Here is a 17,417-nt window from a genome sequence, read left to right as displayed (position 1 = left end):
AGTCATCAGGATTCTGAATGTCATTAAAGGAAAAAAAAATTTTGGTGGTCTAACAAATGTCCTTAACTATACATAATATCTGGTGATTAATCAGAATAGAACCAGGAAAATCCACCTTTCAATGAAGAGCAGGCATGGTCCAGGAAAATGCACCTTTCTGGAACCCACTCCTATTCAAACAGATGGCACTTTAATACTGTATCTTCCTGTGAAATGTAGTGGACTATAATTCATTCATTCATTCATTCACTCATTCAGAATGACCCAGTCACCAATCATCCCAAACCTGATGTCCCAAGCATCCACAAGTTTTGGTTGCGATGTGAAATTTACATGATTTCTCTCGAACGTACAAGGACAACTGCCACCCATGAGGCATACCTTAACAAGCCCCCAAATCTGGAGATAGAAAACCTGGCCACGATCACAGTGCTGATTACCAGTAAATCTCTGATTATCAGACCCTGTAGTGTGTGGACTGTAATACACAGGCCTGGCCTAAATGGAGTCTCGCCACGTAATCACTCTGGTCAAAACTCGTTCTGGACCTGCCTGCCCTCATTCGTCTGAGGTCACACACTGGCCAACGCTGATGCCAACACGTCTGCCTCCTGCAGGTGCTGACCAAGGAGCGATGTGTGAGTGTCTGGGCTGGGCCTGGCATGAACACAGGCCACTGCAGTAGGCACTGGAACTCTGTAGCCAGGCCTGTAGGCCCAGCTGACGGGCATGGTTCTCCAAGTCCCCGTGCCAGGAGCGCGTCCACCCACACAACCCAAGTTTTTAGGGAAAATGGGGTGGGGGGCAGCAGGGAAGAGGACGTCACAACAGTGACCAACCAAAGCCCTGAATAACAGAGATGGCATGTGGTCAAGGCATTTCAATGACCCACTGTACCTCTCAGTCTCAATAATGAGCAACGCCCAACTTCTGTCTGCCTTCCTGTGCTCTCTGGACCGTTTCTAAGATCTTGCTCTGGGATTTCCGTGACCCTGGACACAGAAAACAAGCCCCTGGTCCTGTGCCTAGCTGTTCCAAAGCAAGCTGTCTGCGGGGAGGATGTGAGAGACCGCGGGCATTTGACTTGGACACGGAAGCCAGAAGCAGAGTCCTGTGCAGGAGAGTTCGCCTCACAGGAAGCGTCTGGTCGCCACACCCTGAACAGGGAGGCACGGGACTGCACGTTCTTCTTAGGACAGACCTGGGGCTTGGGTCGCCAGGGGCCTCAGACCGCCAAGCAGGGCCCAGTCCGCTGTAAACGAACTGCCGGTCCTGCAGCCCGCCTTATTCAGACACTATTGGTAAAGTCACCGGATTTCCCAAGTGAATGACAAGGACATTCGACAACCCGAAAGGGGAGCAGTCCCAGTTAACAGACTCTCCGTAGAACGCTGTGCTCCAGTTTGGCAGCCGAGTTTCAAGCAGGACATAGGAGGGCTTAGGGAGGATGGAGAGATGATTAAAGGACTGGAAAATGGGCCTTTGAAGGAGGTTAAAGGCGCTAGTTAGTCCAGAGAAAAGACAGGCAGGGAGTGACTTAATGACCCCCTTCGAGGACATCAAGGTTGTTCTGTGGCAAGGCCGGGCAGCTGTTCTCCATCTGCACAGACCCAGAGGAAAGGCACTCGGACTGCGGAGGAAGATTTGAGCCAGACAGAAGAAAGAACTTCCCAAGCTTGAGTTGATTACGCATAATAAGAGGTTTCGAGTTTCCTGACCTAAGTAGAGAAAGCTCTTTGAAAAACTTAACTGTTCAGACAACATTCACTTTTGAATGTGGCAGAGGGTTAACTAGATGGGGTTTTTTGGTCCAAATTTATATCACTGCAGTGTAACCTTGTCAACAGACACACCAATACAATGCAAAACAGAGAATTTTAAAGCCAGAAAAAAACCACTCAAGTTGAGCATTGACTCGTTCAGGAAAGTCAGGCAGCACCACCCTCCTATAAGCACGGGCTACTGCACAGCCTGTCACCAGAAAGCTTCTGAGGATAAAGATTTTATATGTTTGGGTCCTTTCATGACTGAACCACAACTTCAGTGACGATGACAGATGATGTGGATTCCCCGGGAAGTGAGTCAAGTTCAATGGACTGACTTTGCCACATCAACTTGAACTTCACTTGGACATAAACACTTATCTTGCATAAGTACAGTGTTTGTTCTTCCCCCAAATGCCAATGAGACATTTGACAAATGGCCTATCAACCCAAACGTGACTTTGAGGAGCCAAAACCACACTGTTTTTGACTATCTAAGCTGCTGACAGAGCCAATGCCGAGCCAGGAATGTGAAAAAGTGTAACGGGGTGCCCCACCCACATCCCCAGACCAAGGGACCAGAGGCTCAGGAATCACTACGGTAATAACAGTAATTTCAGATTTGTACAACTCTTCAGCATTTCAAAGACTTTCTCTCGACATTTAGTACTAATTTATAGGTACATTGATTAAAGGTATAATCTTCCCCAGCGGTTCAGCAGACTTCAAATGTAGAGGGCTAAATGACTTGCCCTGGGCTGCATCACCGTGGAACAGTCTAGAAAACACGCTCACATTGTTTAGATACTAGAAGGAAAAAAGGAAAAAAGGGAAAGAATAAGGAAACGTGCATTCCGAGTCCTTCCCGAGGACAGTGGAGTCCTACCAGTGCAGAATGAAAACGGCCGTCTGCACGCTGACCGCCAGGCTCCTGGGACTGCAGCTCCAGCCACCTCATCTGCTGCTCCCCCTGCTGGGCCCCAGGGAGGGGCACTGGCCTCTCACCCTCCAGGTGGCTCACAGCCCACAGGTCCTTAGAAGTGGCTCCCGGCCTGGCCACCTGTTGTCCCTCCCACCCTGTTACATAGTCTAGTCTCCCTGGCTCTTATTTCTCCTTATTTGCTTCTTGTGGTTTTTTCCACTAAATGCACACGTTTCTGTTTTGTGCACTAAAATGTGTCCAGCATACAGCAGGCACTCAATAAATACCAGATGAATGAATGCATTCCAGGTGCCTTACACATACAAAGTGTGAGGGAAGTCTTTTTAGTTTCTTTCTCAGTTTTTTCATGCATTCTAAGCACATATGAAAAACATGTAGTAAGCAGCTGTGGGAAACAGCCCTGACCATGGACCTAGCACATGCCCAGTGCCTGAGCTCGAGAGTGTACCAAGGACCTGGGCAGGTCCTGCAGGCAGCACCAGCCTGCAGCGAGTACCTGGGGAGAGAGATGAATGAGGCGGATGAGCAGGAGGAGTGAGGTGGCCCAGGTGCAGGCACCTGGGGCAGGAGGGGAAGGGGGCAGGAGGTGATGCTGATGGGGACGCAGGGAGGGCACTGCACGTGGCAGTGAGCAACTCACGTTCCTGCCCCAGGAGACCTGGAGCCGATCAGAGAGAGTGCAGATCAGGCCTGAATTCAGGAGGGCGCTGGTGGAGTGACCCAGAGAGAAACTGACGTGCAATGATGAGGACCTGAATTAAGGCCATGGTTTGGGGCTGGGAGCTGGGGACTCAAGATTCAGCCAGAAAGGGAGACTTTTAATAAACTATTCTAAAAGTTATGTGGACCACCCAGTCCAGGCATTTGAAGGGTGCATGTGGGCTGGGTGCACTGTGCCCCCAGGCTCGGCTGTGGAAACCTTTCCAAGGCAACAAGTGCTTCTACCCCAAATGCAGCGAGGCCTGTCCTTGTACGGGTTTCACTTTTCATCAAAACAAAGCACATTCACTGAAGAAACACTAGGAGACAGAGGGCAAAAAAGAAACTGAACCTCACCTGTTAATCCCACCTTTATACCCAGGCACAATCCTTGTTAGTCAACACCTTAATTTTAACAAAATATGTGTGAAAAAAACAAACATAAATCCCTTAAAATGTAAATGTTACAAAAAGAAAAACATGGGCTGGTTCCACTTGTCTGTATTGTTTGACAAATCCCTTTTCCCCCAACTAACAACACATACAGATGTTTTCACTTCACACGCACGTACACACACGCGCACGACAGACCTCTTCTAGAGTTTTCGGTCTTTGGAAATGTTTCTGGCAGGGGAGCACTGGACACGTTCCACGGACAGAAGTGATGAAGATATTATTGCCCTGACAGGATGTCCTGCCACCCCACACAGAAAATGCCACTCAGCTAGAAAGTCATCCGAAATGTAAGGGGACGTGTGCATGGAAACAGAGTGAGTCAATTGTGATGAATGTTTCCACGTCTCCCGAGGGAAAACAAACACCACACATTTGTCCTGCAATAGCTCAGCGCGCAGCGACGCGGCGTGTTGTTGCTGGAAGTGTGAAGCTGCTAGCGCAGGCAGTCCTCCGTCAGCAGGGAACAGCTGCTACCGCAATTAGTCTCTAGAAACGAAATGAGTTCCCCACCCTGCTGCTGCATTGCTCAGCTTCACAATCAAGTGAGCACCCTAATCATTTGGGAAATAAACTGGACCCAGCCTGGCGGCGCTTGCTTTGTGGAAAGAGGGAGAAATAAACTAATACAGGTCTTTACTTCCTCTGTTCGTGCTCAGTAATGGAGCCACACAGATCGTGGCCACTCCATCTCCCTGAATAAATGTGCATTCAGACACACACCTCTGTGCCCTAGAGGGTCAGGCATGTTTGGCAACCAATCAAGAACCACAGCAACCTGCTGTAAGAAGTTAGGTACATGCTGAACACCCACGACTGCAGAGAACTGAGCTCCAAAACAGTAGTTCGTTATGGTAAGTGCTGGCTCTTAGCAAGCACGTGCCGGCTGATCTGGGGCAAAGGCATGCTTCTCCTTTATTACACACCTAAGCAGACCTGTACACAGTGAAATAGAAAATTGTATCATTTAATTCCTGTAATAACCCTATGAGCCAGGTGCTATTCCTGGATGCGCTGTTCAGCTGGGGAAGCCGAGGGCCAGGAAAGCGAAAGCAAACCGACTGTTGTTTTGCAGAAAGTAAGAAGCAGAGTTGAGATCTGAGCGAGTTCCTCCCCAGAGCCGTTCCCATTTTTCACGCCATTTCCCTGGAAGGGCAGGCCACTGGGACACGTGCAGAGTAAGTGAAATCATCTTTCTTTTCTTCCCTTCCTGATTCTTCCTGCCCTTGAATGGCCATTTCCCTCATTTTCCTCGAGATCAGTTAATACTCCTGCTGAGAAATACCACCCATACCCACCATGTTCCCAGTTCTTAAACAGTCAGCTGGTGGCCACAACAAAAGCTGATGGTCCAATGCAATAATTCTTCCTCGAGTGTGGATGACTACGAATCCCCTGGAACCTCCCACTCCAACCCAGGATGGAGGCCCTGCAGCAGAATGTGTGCACGTGTAAGAAACTCACCTCTGAAAAGGGGGTTTTGCTTGAAAACTGAAAGCCTGTCAGTTTACTTCTGAGAATCGACATGGAACAACACTGCGACGTAAGCAGGAAAGGAAACAGCACGTGGAGGCCCCTGATAAGGAGTGGGGGTGATGCTGAGACTGCTTCTGAGGCCTGTGCTGCATGTTCCTCCCTTTAGTCATTCCTACAGACCTGTACTGAGCGCCCCCTACCTGTCGGTGTGCAGAGTTCAGGCGGTGCAGGAAGGACTTGAAAACTCACATTTCCTGGTTCACTGCACTGACCACTTTAATCCATGCCTTGCCAGCCAACAAAAACTCATGAACAAAACTCCTTCCAGAATAACTGTGCAAAACACATTAATTTGATGATAAAGCATCTCAGCTACAGCCTGTTTTTTCTCTTTTTTTTAAGTATTCTCATTACATTTATTAACAAAGTGGGCAGTGAGCAGTTGTGGCAATAATTTGTAACAGGTTCCTAGGACTGTGACTTACAGGTGGCAGTTCACTCAAACCAGGGTGGCGTCACCACCCCGACGATAACACGACACGGGGATCAGGCAGGCCCTGCTGTGTGGTTCACGTGTATTTACCTGTGATGGCCTCGCAGCCACCCTACAGGGGGTGGGTGGCCATCACAGCTGACACAGTGTTTGCCACGGCTTTGTCAGAACTGGTATTTTGAAAGAAAACATTGTATACTGCACTTGGAACATACTGGATGGTCCACAGATGGGAGCTGCTATCAATGTTACCGCCATACCAGCAAATTGAGATACTCCCACTGACTCTGGTTCCCAGTGATGCATTACTTTAAATAGTAAATTAAAAACTTTGTGCCTCAGAACAGATCCATGGAAGTGGTGAGTCTGCAGGTGAGGTGCTCTCGGATGGCTGCAGGTCCTGCAGGTGCACGAAAAGACAGATTTCCTCCTGGACTAGGAGCCGGGGAGAAGAACGGCGCCTGGGGCAGGTCACGTGGGCCACCAAGCCAGCGGAGCAGCTCCAGTGGTTCAGACCACACTCAGCCCTCCCCCGAGTCACTGTGGTAACAACTTCACCGTGACATGATGGGGGCCCTTCAAGCGGGAGGAACCCCCAGGTATTAAAGGGTACCAAACATCGGCCCCAACTTTCCTGACAACAAAGACTCTTTAATCCACTTTTCCAAAGATCACTGAGTTCCATGTGTTTTCCCAGGAAACTGCTGGTCTTAATTTTCCATCTGATTCTAAGTGATCAATGATGTTTGCGAAGTCAGGAAAAGCCAGCTAAAACTGGCTACAGAGACCTTTCCTCTGAGCTGGGATGTGCTCACAAAAGATGTCACTGGCGGCAAAAAAAAAAGTGTGGCCTGAAGCCGACAAAGTGGGAAAGAGAAAACAGAAGTCAGTGGAAGGGAATCAAAAGCTGGGAGGGGAACCCATTTCCCCTGGGCTGCTCAGGGTGACTCCCCATTTCCAACGTTTGTAGCAGGTGAGATGCCTGTCACCACATTTCAGTATTGCCAGCGACAGCCAATGAGGTCACGGGGCAGCAATGACTGCTCTGAATGGAATGCCCGCGCACGAGGTGTGATGCCCCTGAATCCTCACCATCACCGGTGCACAGTGAGCACTCTTCCCGAGGGCACGCGGTAAACGGCCAAGTAGAGATGCAGACTCGTGGGACAGATGCCACAGTCTCTTCTCAAAGCCACTAAACAGCGCAGCTGATGTCATATCTGTGTTGGCTAGAGCCTCAAGAACAAACAGAAACAGTTGGCTTGGCCACAATAATGTGTTTAGCAGGAAAGAAAAAGGGAGGATGGAAGAGAACTCATTATTACTTTTTTAAAACAAATTGCCCCCAATGGATAACTACTAGGAAGTGGCGTCACTGCTTCTCGTCAACCCGTGACCTCCAGCACACTGCGCTGCCTTCCCACAGGTTCCCGGGAAAGGCGAGTCCCCGGACCCTGACAAGGACACACCATGACTTGGCAGGAGAGTGGGAGGGGGAAGGGAGGAAAGAAGGCGAAGGGCCTCCTTAAAGAACAAGTATAAATGACTCACGGGCATGGACAACAGGGGTGGGACTGACTGTGGGAGCTGGGGGGGAGGGGGGAGGGCAGGGCAGGGGAGAGCAAGGGGGGATAATTGGGATAACTGTAATAGAACAACAATACAAAAAAATAAATACATAAAAGCAAAAAAAGAGAAGGTTACAGAGGATTCAGTGAAATAAATTTTATGAAGGGTTTCACATCAAGTGCTTAATAAGTGGTACTTCCTTTCCTCCTCAACAGAGGGCAGTCTAAACACGACTGTGAATGATGGCAAACTGCCAGTGCGTGAATTGCTCAGGGCTCCTGTCTGCTGTCCTGTTAGCCATGAGCTGCGACTTACCCATGAGCCTCTTCTCCGCACTGGGCCCCTGGGTCAGCCTGTGGGTACCTTTGTCGGGACTCAAGAGTACTTTGCTGTTTCCATTCCCACTCGATACATTTTCCATGATAATTTTTATGAGTAAAAAAATAATGTCTTGCTCATTTGAAAGGGCAAAATTGAGATTTGTTTTTATTGCATATGTCTTTGACTATCACCAAGACTGAACCTATTTTGACAAGTATATGGATTTTGTTGAGACAGGACTTCTAGTTGGAAATAGGTGCTACAAAAGAAAAGCAGAAATTCCAGATAGATTATAGACATCAACTATCAGTAAGTAATGTGCATGTATGTCTGCTGATAACCTGAAGATAAGCAGAACGTGTTAATAGCTTAGCTATTTCCTATTAAGTTGCCTTTATGAGGGAAAAAGGGGGAGTCATAACTGAGGCAATTTTATTATTCACTGTTTTATTTATATACCCTTTAACATAAATGATGGACTTTCTGAGTAATTTAAGTAAATAGTACCAATAAAAAAGACTGGACATATTTACACGCATTGTTCCACTTCCTACGTTACACTTTCCACGCAAAGAACATCTTCTGTCATCTTTATAGTTCAACAAACCAGGTTTTTGCAACAAGCAATAGTATTTCCCAAAAGAGGAGATTATCAGATAAAATATTACCTGATTTGGTTTGAGAGAACAAAAGGTAAAAAGTTTTGGTGGAGTGACAGGTGGAGGCAGGAAAGACGCCACAGGACACAGACAGACCAACTCCTTTGGAAAAGAGTATCTGAAACTGTCTGGCGGACTCCGCACCTAAACATGCTTGGGGAGCCTTCCAGTGCCCGTGACGTCACGTGTTTGCTAGTTTCCAGTCCACGTGACCAAAAGGCGGGGCGGGGCAGGGCAGTGTGTGAGGACAGGCTCACTTACCGTGGCGTGGGAGATGGTCAGCATCCCGTTCTTGACGGCGCACTTCCTCCTCTGCCACACTTTGCGGATCCTGCAGAGCAAGGCAAACGCAGCTGATGTGTCTGGTTGGTGCCAGGGCACGCGGTTACACAGCATCCTGTGTGATCATCGTCACAGAACAGAACCGTCCCAAACCCCAATCCCACGGGAACCAGAACATTTTGGTTGCCTTGTGTGAGCCCAGGTGGCAGGTAATTCGGGGAAGGCATGGACGAGGATGCTCATGGCCATGTGGTTTTGAGAGTGAACATGGGAGACTAGTGGGCGCCTGACCGCAGGAGAGTGAATGCATGCGGTGTACTCATTCATGGTCACATCCACACTACAAGTTCCCTGCAGGAGCTTCAGTGAAGAAAGTGTGCGAGTACATAGACCTGCGTCGGTTTCTAAAGCATACTGTTGACTGAAACAAGCAAACTGTCTGAAGACAATTCAGGTATGATCTAGTATTGTTGGGGAAGACTCAAAACACTGCAGACACGTCATACCCAAAGTTTCTGGGGGCAAACACACGTGTGTACAAACTCACAGACGAGGCCCTGAGAGAGGTGCACCCTGCCGACAACAGACCCCTCTCCGTGCAGGAGCCTCCGGCCTGAGTTGGGGTGGTGCTAAGGTTGTAACCGTGTCTGGGACTCTCACACTTTCAAAGTTTTGATTTGATGATGCCGACAGGATGGAAATGAAGGATGGAAAGGACCACACATGAAGGATGCAAAAAGCCAAGAAAAACTAGTTTCAACTTGGAAGAGTGTTTTTTTTCCGTAAAGCTTCAGGTACAGGTGACGGACTATGGGTGGCAGTTTGACACGTGGGCGGCAGGTACAAACATGCTAGTGGAGACCCTTTCCATCAGGTGAACAGAAATGTCCAGGAACAGCATCCTCCAGGCTAGAGGCTGCACAGGCCTCCTGTTGCCATGGAAACAAACAACATCAGGGGAGACCATTTTATCTTCTCCCAGGCATTAAACACAGCATCACCTTGTGGTTCCTTTCCTTGTTAAATCATTCTCGTAACAAACCTGCCACAACGTGAACTTAAATTCAACTCCAAAGGCAGATAATACAGACTTCTTGAATATGTAACTGTTAGTTCGCTCCAAAGCCCTCACAGAAGGCAATAAAAATCTGACGCCATCTAAAGTATTGTACATAAATTGGACACACTGCTCAAAATGCCCGTCCCTTCTCCCCTAGATCTCTGTTCAGATCATTCCTTCACGTCTCCAGCTCTCTGCTCCAACATCACCTCACCAGAGTCTTCCCTGACCACTCTGTGACGGCAAGGACCAGCCCCGCCCGCACTCCTGGCCCTGTGTCCCTTGGCCTGCTTTATCTTTCTGGACAGTGCCTGTGGCCATCTCCCTCCCGTGTCCTTCTTCACTCCTCTAAAGAGAACAGAAGCTCAGACAGGACGAGGACTTTCTGTTGCTCCCGTCATGCCCAGTGCCTGCGACAGTGCCTGGTGTAGGCAGGACTCCCAGGAGATACTTGTTAAATGCAAAGTAGAATGATGAGCAAAGCTGACAGTGACCCCAGAAATTTGTAGGAGAGATAATAGCAATCTTAACAAATGAAAACCAACAAAAAAGTGGATGCTGCTTAGATAGTCAAGGAGCACATAACCACAAGCAATCAGAAAACAAGAAGCTTTTTTAAAAGAATGCCAATTATTCAAGTGAATAACTAATTGAATAAGTGAATTCCACTGATTCACTTATGGTGAAGTGGGATCATTTGTCCAAGCAGCGGGGAGAGGGCCCACGTGGCAGGACCAGAGGAGTCGAGGACACGAGATGAGACTGGGGGGAGAGGCGGGGGTGACAGCGGCTCCACGAGATGCGGAGCAGCTGAGCACTCCCGGGGGGGGGGGGCGACCTGCCACACTTTACGTTTGTTAGAAGGCTACTCCAAGTGCTGAGTAGCAATGAAAACTGGAGAAGGGGCCAAGTGAGTGACAGACCCAGAGAGACCAGTAAGGAAGGAGGCCACGAAGGTAGTCCAGGACAGATGGAGGTAGCTTAGCCTGGAGCGGGACAGCAGATGGCAAGAAACGTATTATCTCTTGTTAGAAACAGAAGGGGCTGTTGTTGAACTGCTGTGATGTAAGAGGGAAGAGAGGAGCCACAGCTGAACGCCAAGGCTGGGGTCTGGGGGGCCGGGTGGGCTCCCCGGGCAGAGAAAACCACAGTGAATAAAAGCAGAGGCAGGTGAGCAAAAGGTCAGCAAGCCACCTGCATGCTTCATGGTCTTCTCGGTTCCTGCCTCCTAACACTGCAGGTCACAACTCATAGGTGTCACGCAGGGACTAGAAAACGATGACCGCTTCTTCTAAAGACAGCAGGTTAAATCTCAGACGTACCCCAGGAAAACCAGTGTGCTGAAGGTATGAAGAGCGTGCATTAGAAAACTTTACGTGTGCTTTCCTGTGTGAGAGGTGGGAAAAGCTCATGGGTGGCTAACGCTCAGGAAAGGCGCTAAGGCACACGGGGACACGAGGCTGGCCCGTACGCACCCGTCACTCTTCTTCAGCAGGTACCCCTTCTTCTCACTGCCGTACTCCTTATTGCCCTGGAGCTGGTGCATGCTGTAGCCCGCCTGCCGGCTCTGAGAGTCCTGGGAAAGATGAAGCGCAGATCACACATGTGCTGGGGACACGTCTCAAGTGCCTGACTCTGTTCTGCCACTGAGTAGGGGCCCGTCGGTGCGGGGCTAAGAATTACGGAACTTTAAGAGCAGTCAGGTCCTTGCCTTCATTTTAGAGGAGGAACTCGAGTAGGTAAATGACTGCCAGAGTCACAAGCAAGTTCAAGGCAGACCTGGGCTCTGGGGCCTGGGGTCCAGGCCTCCTGCTTCTAGTTCAGAGACCAGCTCCACTTGGAACCCCGCAGGGGAGACTATTCTCTTCCCAAACCAGTCCACACGGGCAAGCACGGGAAGGGCTGCAAAAATGGAAGCAGACGGCAAAACCAAAGCTCATGCAACCTGAAAACGAGGGCTCTCCCCTTCGGCACACCCTTTGCCCCCTCACATATTCCGCTGAAGCACCCGCAATAAAAGTGCACCTTCTGAGTAAGGTGTTAAGAACTGCTATAAGACTCTTGTTTTGTAGCTAACTCGTGCTCTGCACAGTATACCTGTAACCATGCTTTCTATTCAAAATGGTGAGTCTATTCCAGGGACAAGTGTATTATGTAATGAAAAGGGTGACGAGGACCAACAGAGCCACACAGATGCCAAGAAGCCTGACTCAGCGCCGGCACTCCACGACACCTCCCACTGTGCGCAAAGGCCACTCGACCGACAGCCACGGCTGGCGGGGTGGAGGGAGCAATCTAATCACAGGGAGCTGTTCGAGGAGACAGGGGCTTCAGACACGGACATCGGACAACACATTCTCAGACAAAGTGATGACTTACTCTCCTAGACTTCGATCAGGAAGGGCGAAAGCAACAGAGAGAAAAGGCAGAACATTTGAAAATACAGTTAATTTCATTGACAGTCTTATTGCTCATAACTTAAGCACTTTTTACTAACACAGAGAAAACATCGTTGTAAAGATAATATTAAAACACACACACAGATATTTAGAACCATGATAAACTTTGGCACAATGAAATGTCTGTGTTACTGAAGTTTTATTTCAGGTCATTCAAGCGAGAAGGGAGAAAAGGCTGAAGGGAGGACCGGGGCGCATGTCTCCCCCAGTAACATGGCTGACAAGCCTTAGAAAATCTAAAAGAAGCCACACATTTCGGGCAGTTTCTTTTTGTTTTGTTTTTCTGAGCAAAGGGAATACAAATCTCCAGTTCGTAGCAACACCTGCAGTGTGGACGTGAAGAGGCAGGGTGCCCCGCAGCCGCTGGCTGCTGCTGCGGCGGGTGTGCAGCCTGCTCCCGGGCAGCATGGCCGCTTTGTGGCCTTCGGGTAGGACCATGGCCCTTCACGGCCGTTCTACACATGCTGGGTTCTGTGCTCCAGAGCATGACCCTGAGTGCCTCCCATCCAGGCACCGGGGAGGTACTGGGGATACAGACTGGGACGCTACCGTCTCTGAGGTGGACACTCGGTCACCACTCACTGTCCCCTCTTATTGAGCAGGCGGAGAGAGCCGATGCACCTTTCCAGGCAGCTGAGTCTATACTACACAGGCCACAGACTACAGTGTCTTAACCTCAGCCATTTCTGTCTTTAACCAGCCAGACTGCCTCTAGCTGAAACACAGCAGGCCCAGGGCCTTGAGTGCCAAGGTAACCGCCTGGCGCTCCCTCCCTGACAGGTGCTCCCTTGCTTTCTGGAGGGAGGCCTAAGGGACAGGCAGAGGGCAGCCTTCCTCCCTCTACCAGTGCCTCCAGGGACAGCCCTGGTAACAACGGTGAAGACACAGGTGGCTCTTCCGAAGGAGGCAGCGATGTGTCCGTAACACTGACAAAGAACAGTCAGGAGGGAGCCGGATGGGGGTGGGGAGAGCCAAGGCCTGGGCCGAAACATGAGGCCAGACACCGAAACCCATGATGTTGTTGGCCTGAACCCAACGAACGGCGTCGGTGTCGCTCAGCTACCCATTTGGACCCGGGGGTCTTCGTCACGGCTCTGCCTCCACGCCATGAAGGACAAAATCTAAACTCTCCTGGGATAGCAATCCTCATTAAAAGCAGGTCTGTCTTTGTTGGAACCTTTTCCATTGAACTAAACTTCTCTTCGATGGCCCACGTGATTCCTGGTCTGTTGGAATACTTTAAAAGTATGCCTCTCTGACCTTAATCCATTTGTTAACCTTTAAAATAAACTATGTTTCGAGAATAAAAGTCCTCATACATTTAACAAGAATTTAGATGTTGATAACTTAGCAAAACTCTTATATTCTGTAAATGTACTAGTAAGACATTCCTTACATATATTTATTAGAAGCCTCAATAATCTCTACATTCTAAATAACAAAGAGATTGAATGGGCTTTGCTTTATATCACAGATGCTTTGAAAGGTAAAGAAAATGGCTGAACTCTAGACTGTGACCTCAAAAGGCTATTCCATTAAATCAAAGAAGGAGGAAGCAATATATTTCAGAAGTCTAGCATCAACAATCCTAAATTAACTACTGATAAATTTTATGGTGTAATAAAATCACATAAATTGTTATTTCTGCAGTTTAAGAAAAAAATGGTCATTCAGCTTGTGTAGCATGGCACTCCAGATAAATGAAAACAGGGTTTTCTTTTCCGAGAATGTAAATTTTGGAGAACTGTTAACGCTAAAATAATTAAAAACAAAATAAAAGTGAAGAAATGAAATAGGTTCAGAATCCTTTGCCAGCATAATAAAAATCAACATGTATTCAGGAAAGAGAAATGCAAATGAAAATATCATTCAGGCGAAGTAATACAAAACTAAACTTCAACAATGAACTTACAACCTTGGGGAAATTCCGTGATGGGAGCCAACAATCATAAGCTGCAGAATAAAACTATGGCATTATTTTTTAGTTCAATTTCCCATTCTCTATTAGCAGCACAAATTACCTGGCTTTCTTATTAGAAAACCTTATAATGCATTATTAAGGAGAAAAGTCTCAGACCTTTTAAAACTGTAAGCAATTACACACTCACTGATTTAACGGGGTTATAAATGTTTCTGGCACCCAATCTAAAGCTAAACCTCAATTAGAGATGCTTCCAGCCTCTAATGGAAGGTATGAACGAAGCGGGCACAGGAGTCCCTCTGTTACCTCTCGCTAAATATTTATGGAGTAGCTTGTGTGTGCCCGGAGATGTGCCAGGCACAGAGAAGAGCGGTGGCACCACCCAGCATCTATCAAATGAACTGCAGGTGCAGGACAATGGGCTGTTGGGAGAGACTCACACACAGAGCTGGGACCTTCGCAATGATCTATGGACATCACTTTTAAAATAAAACATTTTCAATCCAGAAAAGTTACATAGCAGAGAATTTCAGGGAGGTTAGGCTATTATAAAAGCTTAAGATAATCAGTTCCACAGAATATCTGCCACAAAGCAATAAAGAGTTTTGTACTGGTGATAAAAAAAAGTGAGTCTACCCAAAATCTGGAGGTCCGATTTATAGCTCGCATTCCCGAAGCTTCCTTGCATGCTCCATGCAAGAGCCAAGTTGGAACCTGGATGGTGGGGGTGAGTGAGGCTGTTCAATGATTTCCTGGGCGCCTTGCTTTCCCGGGTCATGCTTAGAGGACTTCACACCCTCCTGCAATTCTAGAGTGATGGTGAGAAATCTCTGGCCACAGCCTCCTTTCATATTTAACTACCCTCATTAAAAATCACTACCCTCTCGTGTGTATTGCAATGAGACATGATAGACAGCACGAGAATGGACAAGGCCGTGAAAGATCAATTTTACTTGCAAAATACTCTAGACACGGTGCTAACAAAAACGCACCATTTATTAATCTGGCATGAAGTTAAAATCAATCAAGCCATGTGCACTTCCACACGTACACACTCCTTTCGCTTGTACACAACTTTGTCTTTTAGCTACCAGCATGAGCAGAACAGACTGGTCTCCATGCAAAACAAAGGAACTATAATAGTTTCCTTTTTTTTTTCCCAAGAAAACTTCCATACATAGGAAGGAAGTAATCCTACGTGACAAAACAAAGGTAGGAAGTGGTTAAATATATACCAGTCAGTGTGAAACCTTACAAATTTCTCCCCACACAGATCGACCTCTCCTCCCCACAATCTGGATCTGTCTATGGCTCTGGTGCGGAGCAATCATTCAAGGAGACCACTTCTAGGACTTACACACCAACAACAAACACCCTCAAGGAGACTTCCGAGGCGGGTGCAGATGCTGGCTGGGGCTCTGCATGACATGGGTGCACCCATCAACCCGGCCGCCCCCGGCCACAGGTTAGCAGAGGCCCTGCATTAAAGGGCTGGGCTTCTCCCGCTTCACAAACCCAACACGAGTGTGACAACCGGGAGCAGCGGAGGAGGAGGCTGCAGCCACTCGGTAGAGCGCCTTCAGGGCCGCCGCACGGGACTCGGGACTGCTGGGCCTCCCCTGTTGGAGGGGGTTGCTTTGTTGTTCGGTGTGCCTGGCTTCATTTACACTTGTGGACCCCTTTCAAAAATTTTAGAACTTTATACACAGTCTGCCATTGTGAGTTAGTATTATGAGGAATTAAAAATGTAAATATTGCGTTTAGATTATACTTAAACTCAATGCATAATACTCTCATAGTATAAATAGACCCATTTTCACCTTCTCCTATGTAACAATTGGTGCTATTTAATTTACCCTTAGCGCGAATTCCGTACCGTTTGGGGAGCATTCAAGGTGCTCCCTTGTCAGGCCTGAGTTTTCACGCCAGACATCGCATCTCACGCTTCCATGCACCTTACCCCAAAGTGTCACCGACTGAAGATGACAGGCAGTTTTGTACCCGAGTCTTTTTGGCTTCTTCTCTCCCAATAGCTCTGTTACGGCATCCACACCACTTTCGGTAGTTGCTCATTCATACGCCCGACTCCCTACTTTCTACCAGGTGATGACCCCCTTCACGAAAGGACTAATGCTTTCTGCCTAGCACAGTTGCTGGAGCATAGCAGGCACTAATTACATGTCTGAACAACAACTGAACAAATGAGATTTATAATTAAGGGTCTGTGTGTGGTCACCTAACACCTACCACGCTGCCTAGATTCCATCTCAATGTCCATGGACTCTTTCACCTTCCTTTTCCTAACGGGGTGTGGTGGGGGAGGAATGGGCAAAACTTCTGTAGGATTCTGCCTCAGACCAGTTCCCTATTTCTCTGGCAAAACGAGACAGGCCCTTGGCTTTGGCTGCCTGGAAAGAGAGACGAGCTGAAGAGGACAGAAGTGTGCCCGTCACCGCCTCTCCTTCTGTGGTCGGAGAGCGCACACTCCTGAAACACTCGTCAGCAAAGCCAGGATAAAAAGTCTCGCTGTGGAACTGTAGATGGGGCTCGGGGCACCTTTTCTAGAAGATGGGAAGAGAACAAACACACAGGTTCCGCCCTGGGCAATGGGGTAGGTGCACACTTGTATCTTTCCCCACAACCACCCTGGTGGGAAGCTGTCAACGTCCCCATCGGGCAGAGGGGGCAACACCAAAGCCATGGCCATGGGCCAGCGTGTGCGGTCAGCCCTGCTGAAAATACAGAGCACCTACTTCTTTCTGATCAAGTTGAAGAGAGGATTTGATTAAGTCTCGGAGTGCAGTGAGCTGTTTCTTCTCTTCATCCTGGGTCTGTTTTATCTAACGAAAGAAAAAAATGACTGCTGTCACCATCTATTATACACCGACAGACTTTAATTCACCCAAATACAGCACTCATCAAACAATCAATGACGTGGTACATTTCTTGACGCAAATCCTTCACATGGTCTCATTTTTGATATGAGAAGCACACTTTCCTTACCTTAGGAAGGTACCACTGAGTTTCGAAATGAGCGAATAATGCGATATACTGTCTGATTAAATAACACACCAAGGCTAGATAATTACCTCGAAAGTTCCACTCTAAACCAAGTTAAGAAATAACACTGAGTCACTTGGTTCTGCTTTTTCAGAAGGCGGCGGTGAGAACACCATGACGGGGTAAGGCACCGGCAGAGGGCTCTAAGGACCAAAGCCGAAGGGCCCCCGGGTGTGGGACGGTTCGCTGAGTACCTCCATGAGGGCAAAGGACTGTTGCTTTTTTTAAACACTTGGAACTTAATCACAACCAGAAGCAT

At 48.2% G+C, this 17,417-nt stretch overlaps 1 protein-coding gene across 4 annotated transcripts in view; it reads right to left on the bottom strand.

Annotated features, from left to right (window-relative positions):
* The window catches only part of ASAP1 (ArfGAP with SH3 domain, ankyrin repeat and PH domain 1), a 269,663-nt gene that overhangs the window by 43,103 nt on the left and 209,143 nt on the right, over nucleotides 1-17,417 (bottom strand). For all 4 annotated transcript variants that reach the window (XM_053661175.1, XM_053661177.1, XM_053661178.1 and 1 more), the window contains 3 exons: nucleotides 16,852-16,938; nucleotides 11,194-11,294; nucleotides 8,638-8,707 (listed from right to left, as the gene is read on the bottom strand). In XM_053661175.1, coding sequence (XP_053517150.1) covers nucleotides 8,638-8,707; nucleotides 11,194-11,294; nucleotides 16,852-16,938 — 258 coding nt within the window. The remainder of the gene's footprint in view (nucleotides 1-8,637; nucleotides 8,708-11,193; nucleotides 11,295-16,851; nucleotides 16,939-17,417) is intronic.

Source organism: Artibeus jamaicensis, unplaced genomic scaffold (assembly GCF_021234435.1).
Source record: "Artibeus jamaicensis isolate MK-2021 breed Jamaican fruit bat unplaced genomic scaffold, CSHL_Jam_final scaffold_916, whole genome shotgun sequence".
In the NCBI taxonomy this organism is placed as follows: Eukaryota; Metazoa; Chordata; class Mammalia; order Chiroptera; family Phyllostomidae; genus Artibeus; species Artibeus jamaicensis.
The sequence above is the reverse complement of the archived record's forward strand: the minus strand, read 5'-3'. Positions and strand labels throughout refer to the sequence as shown.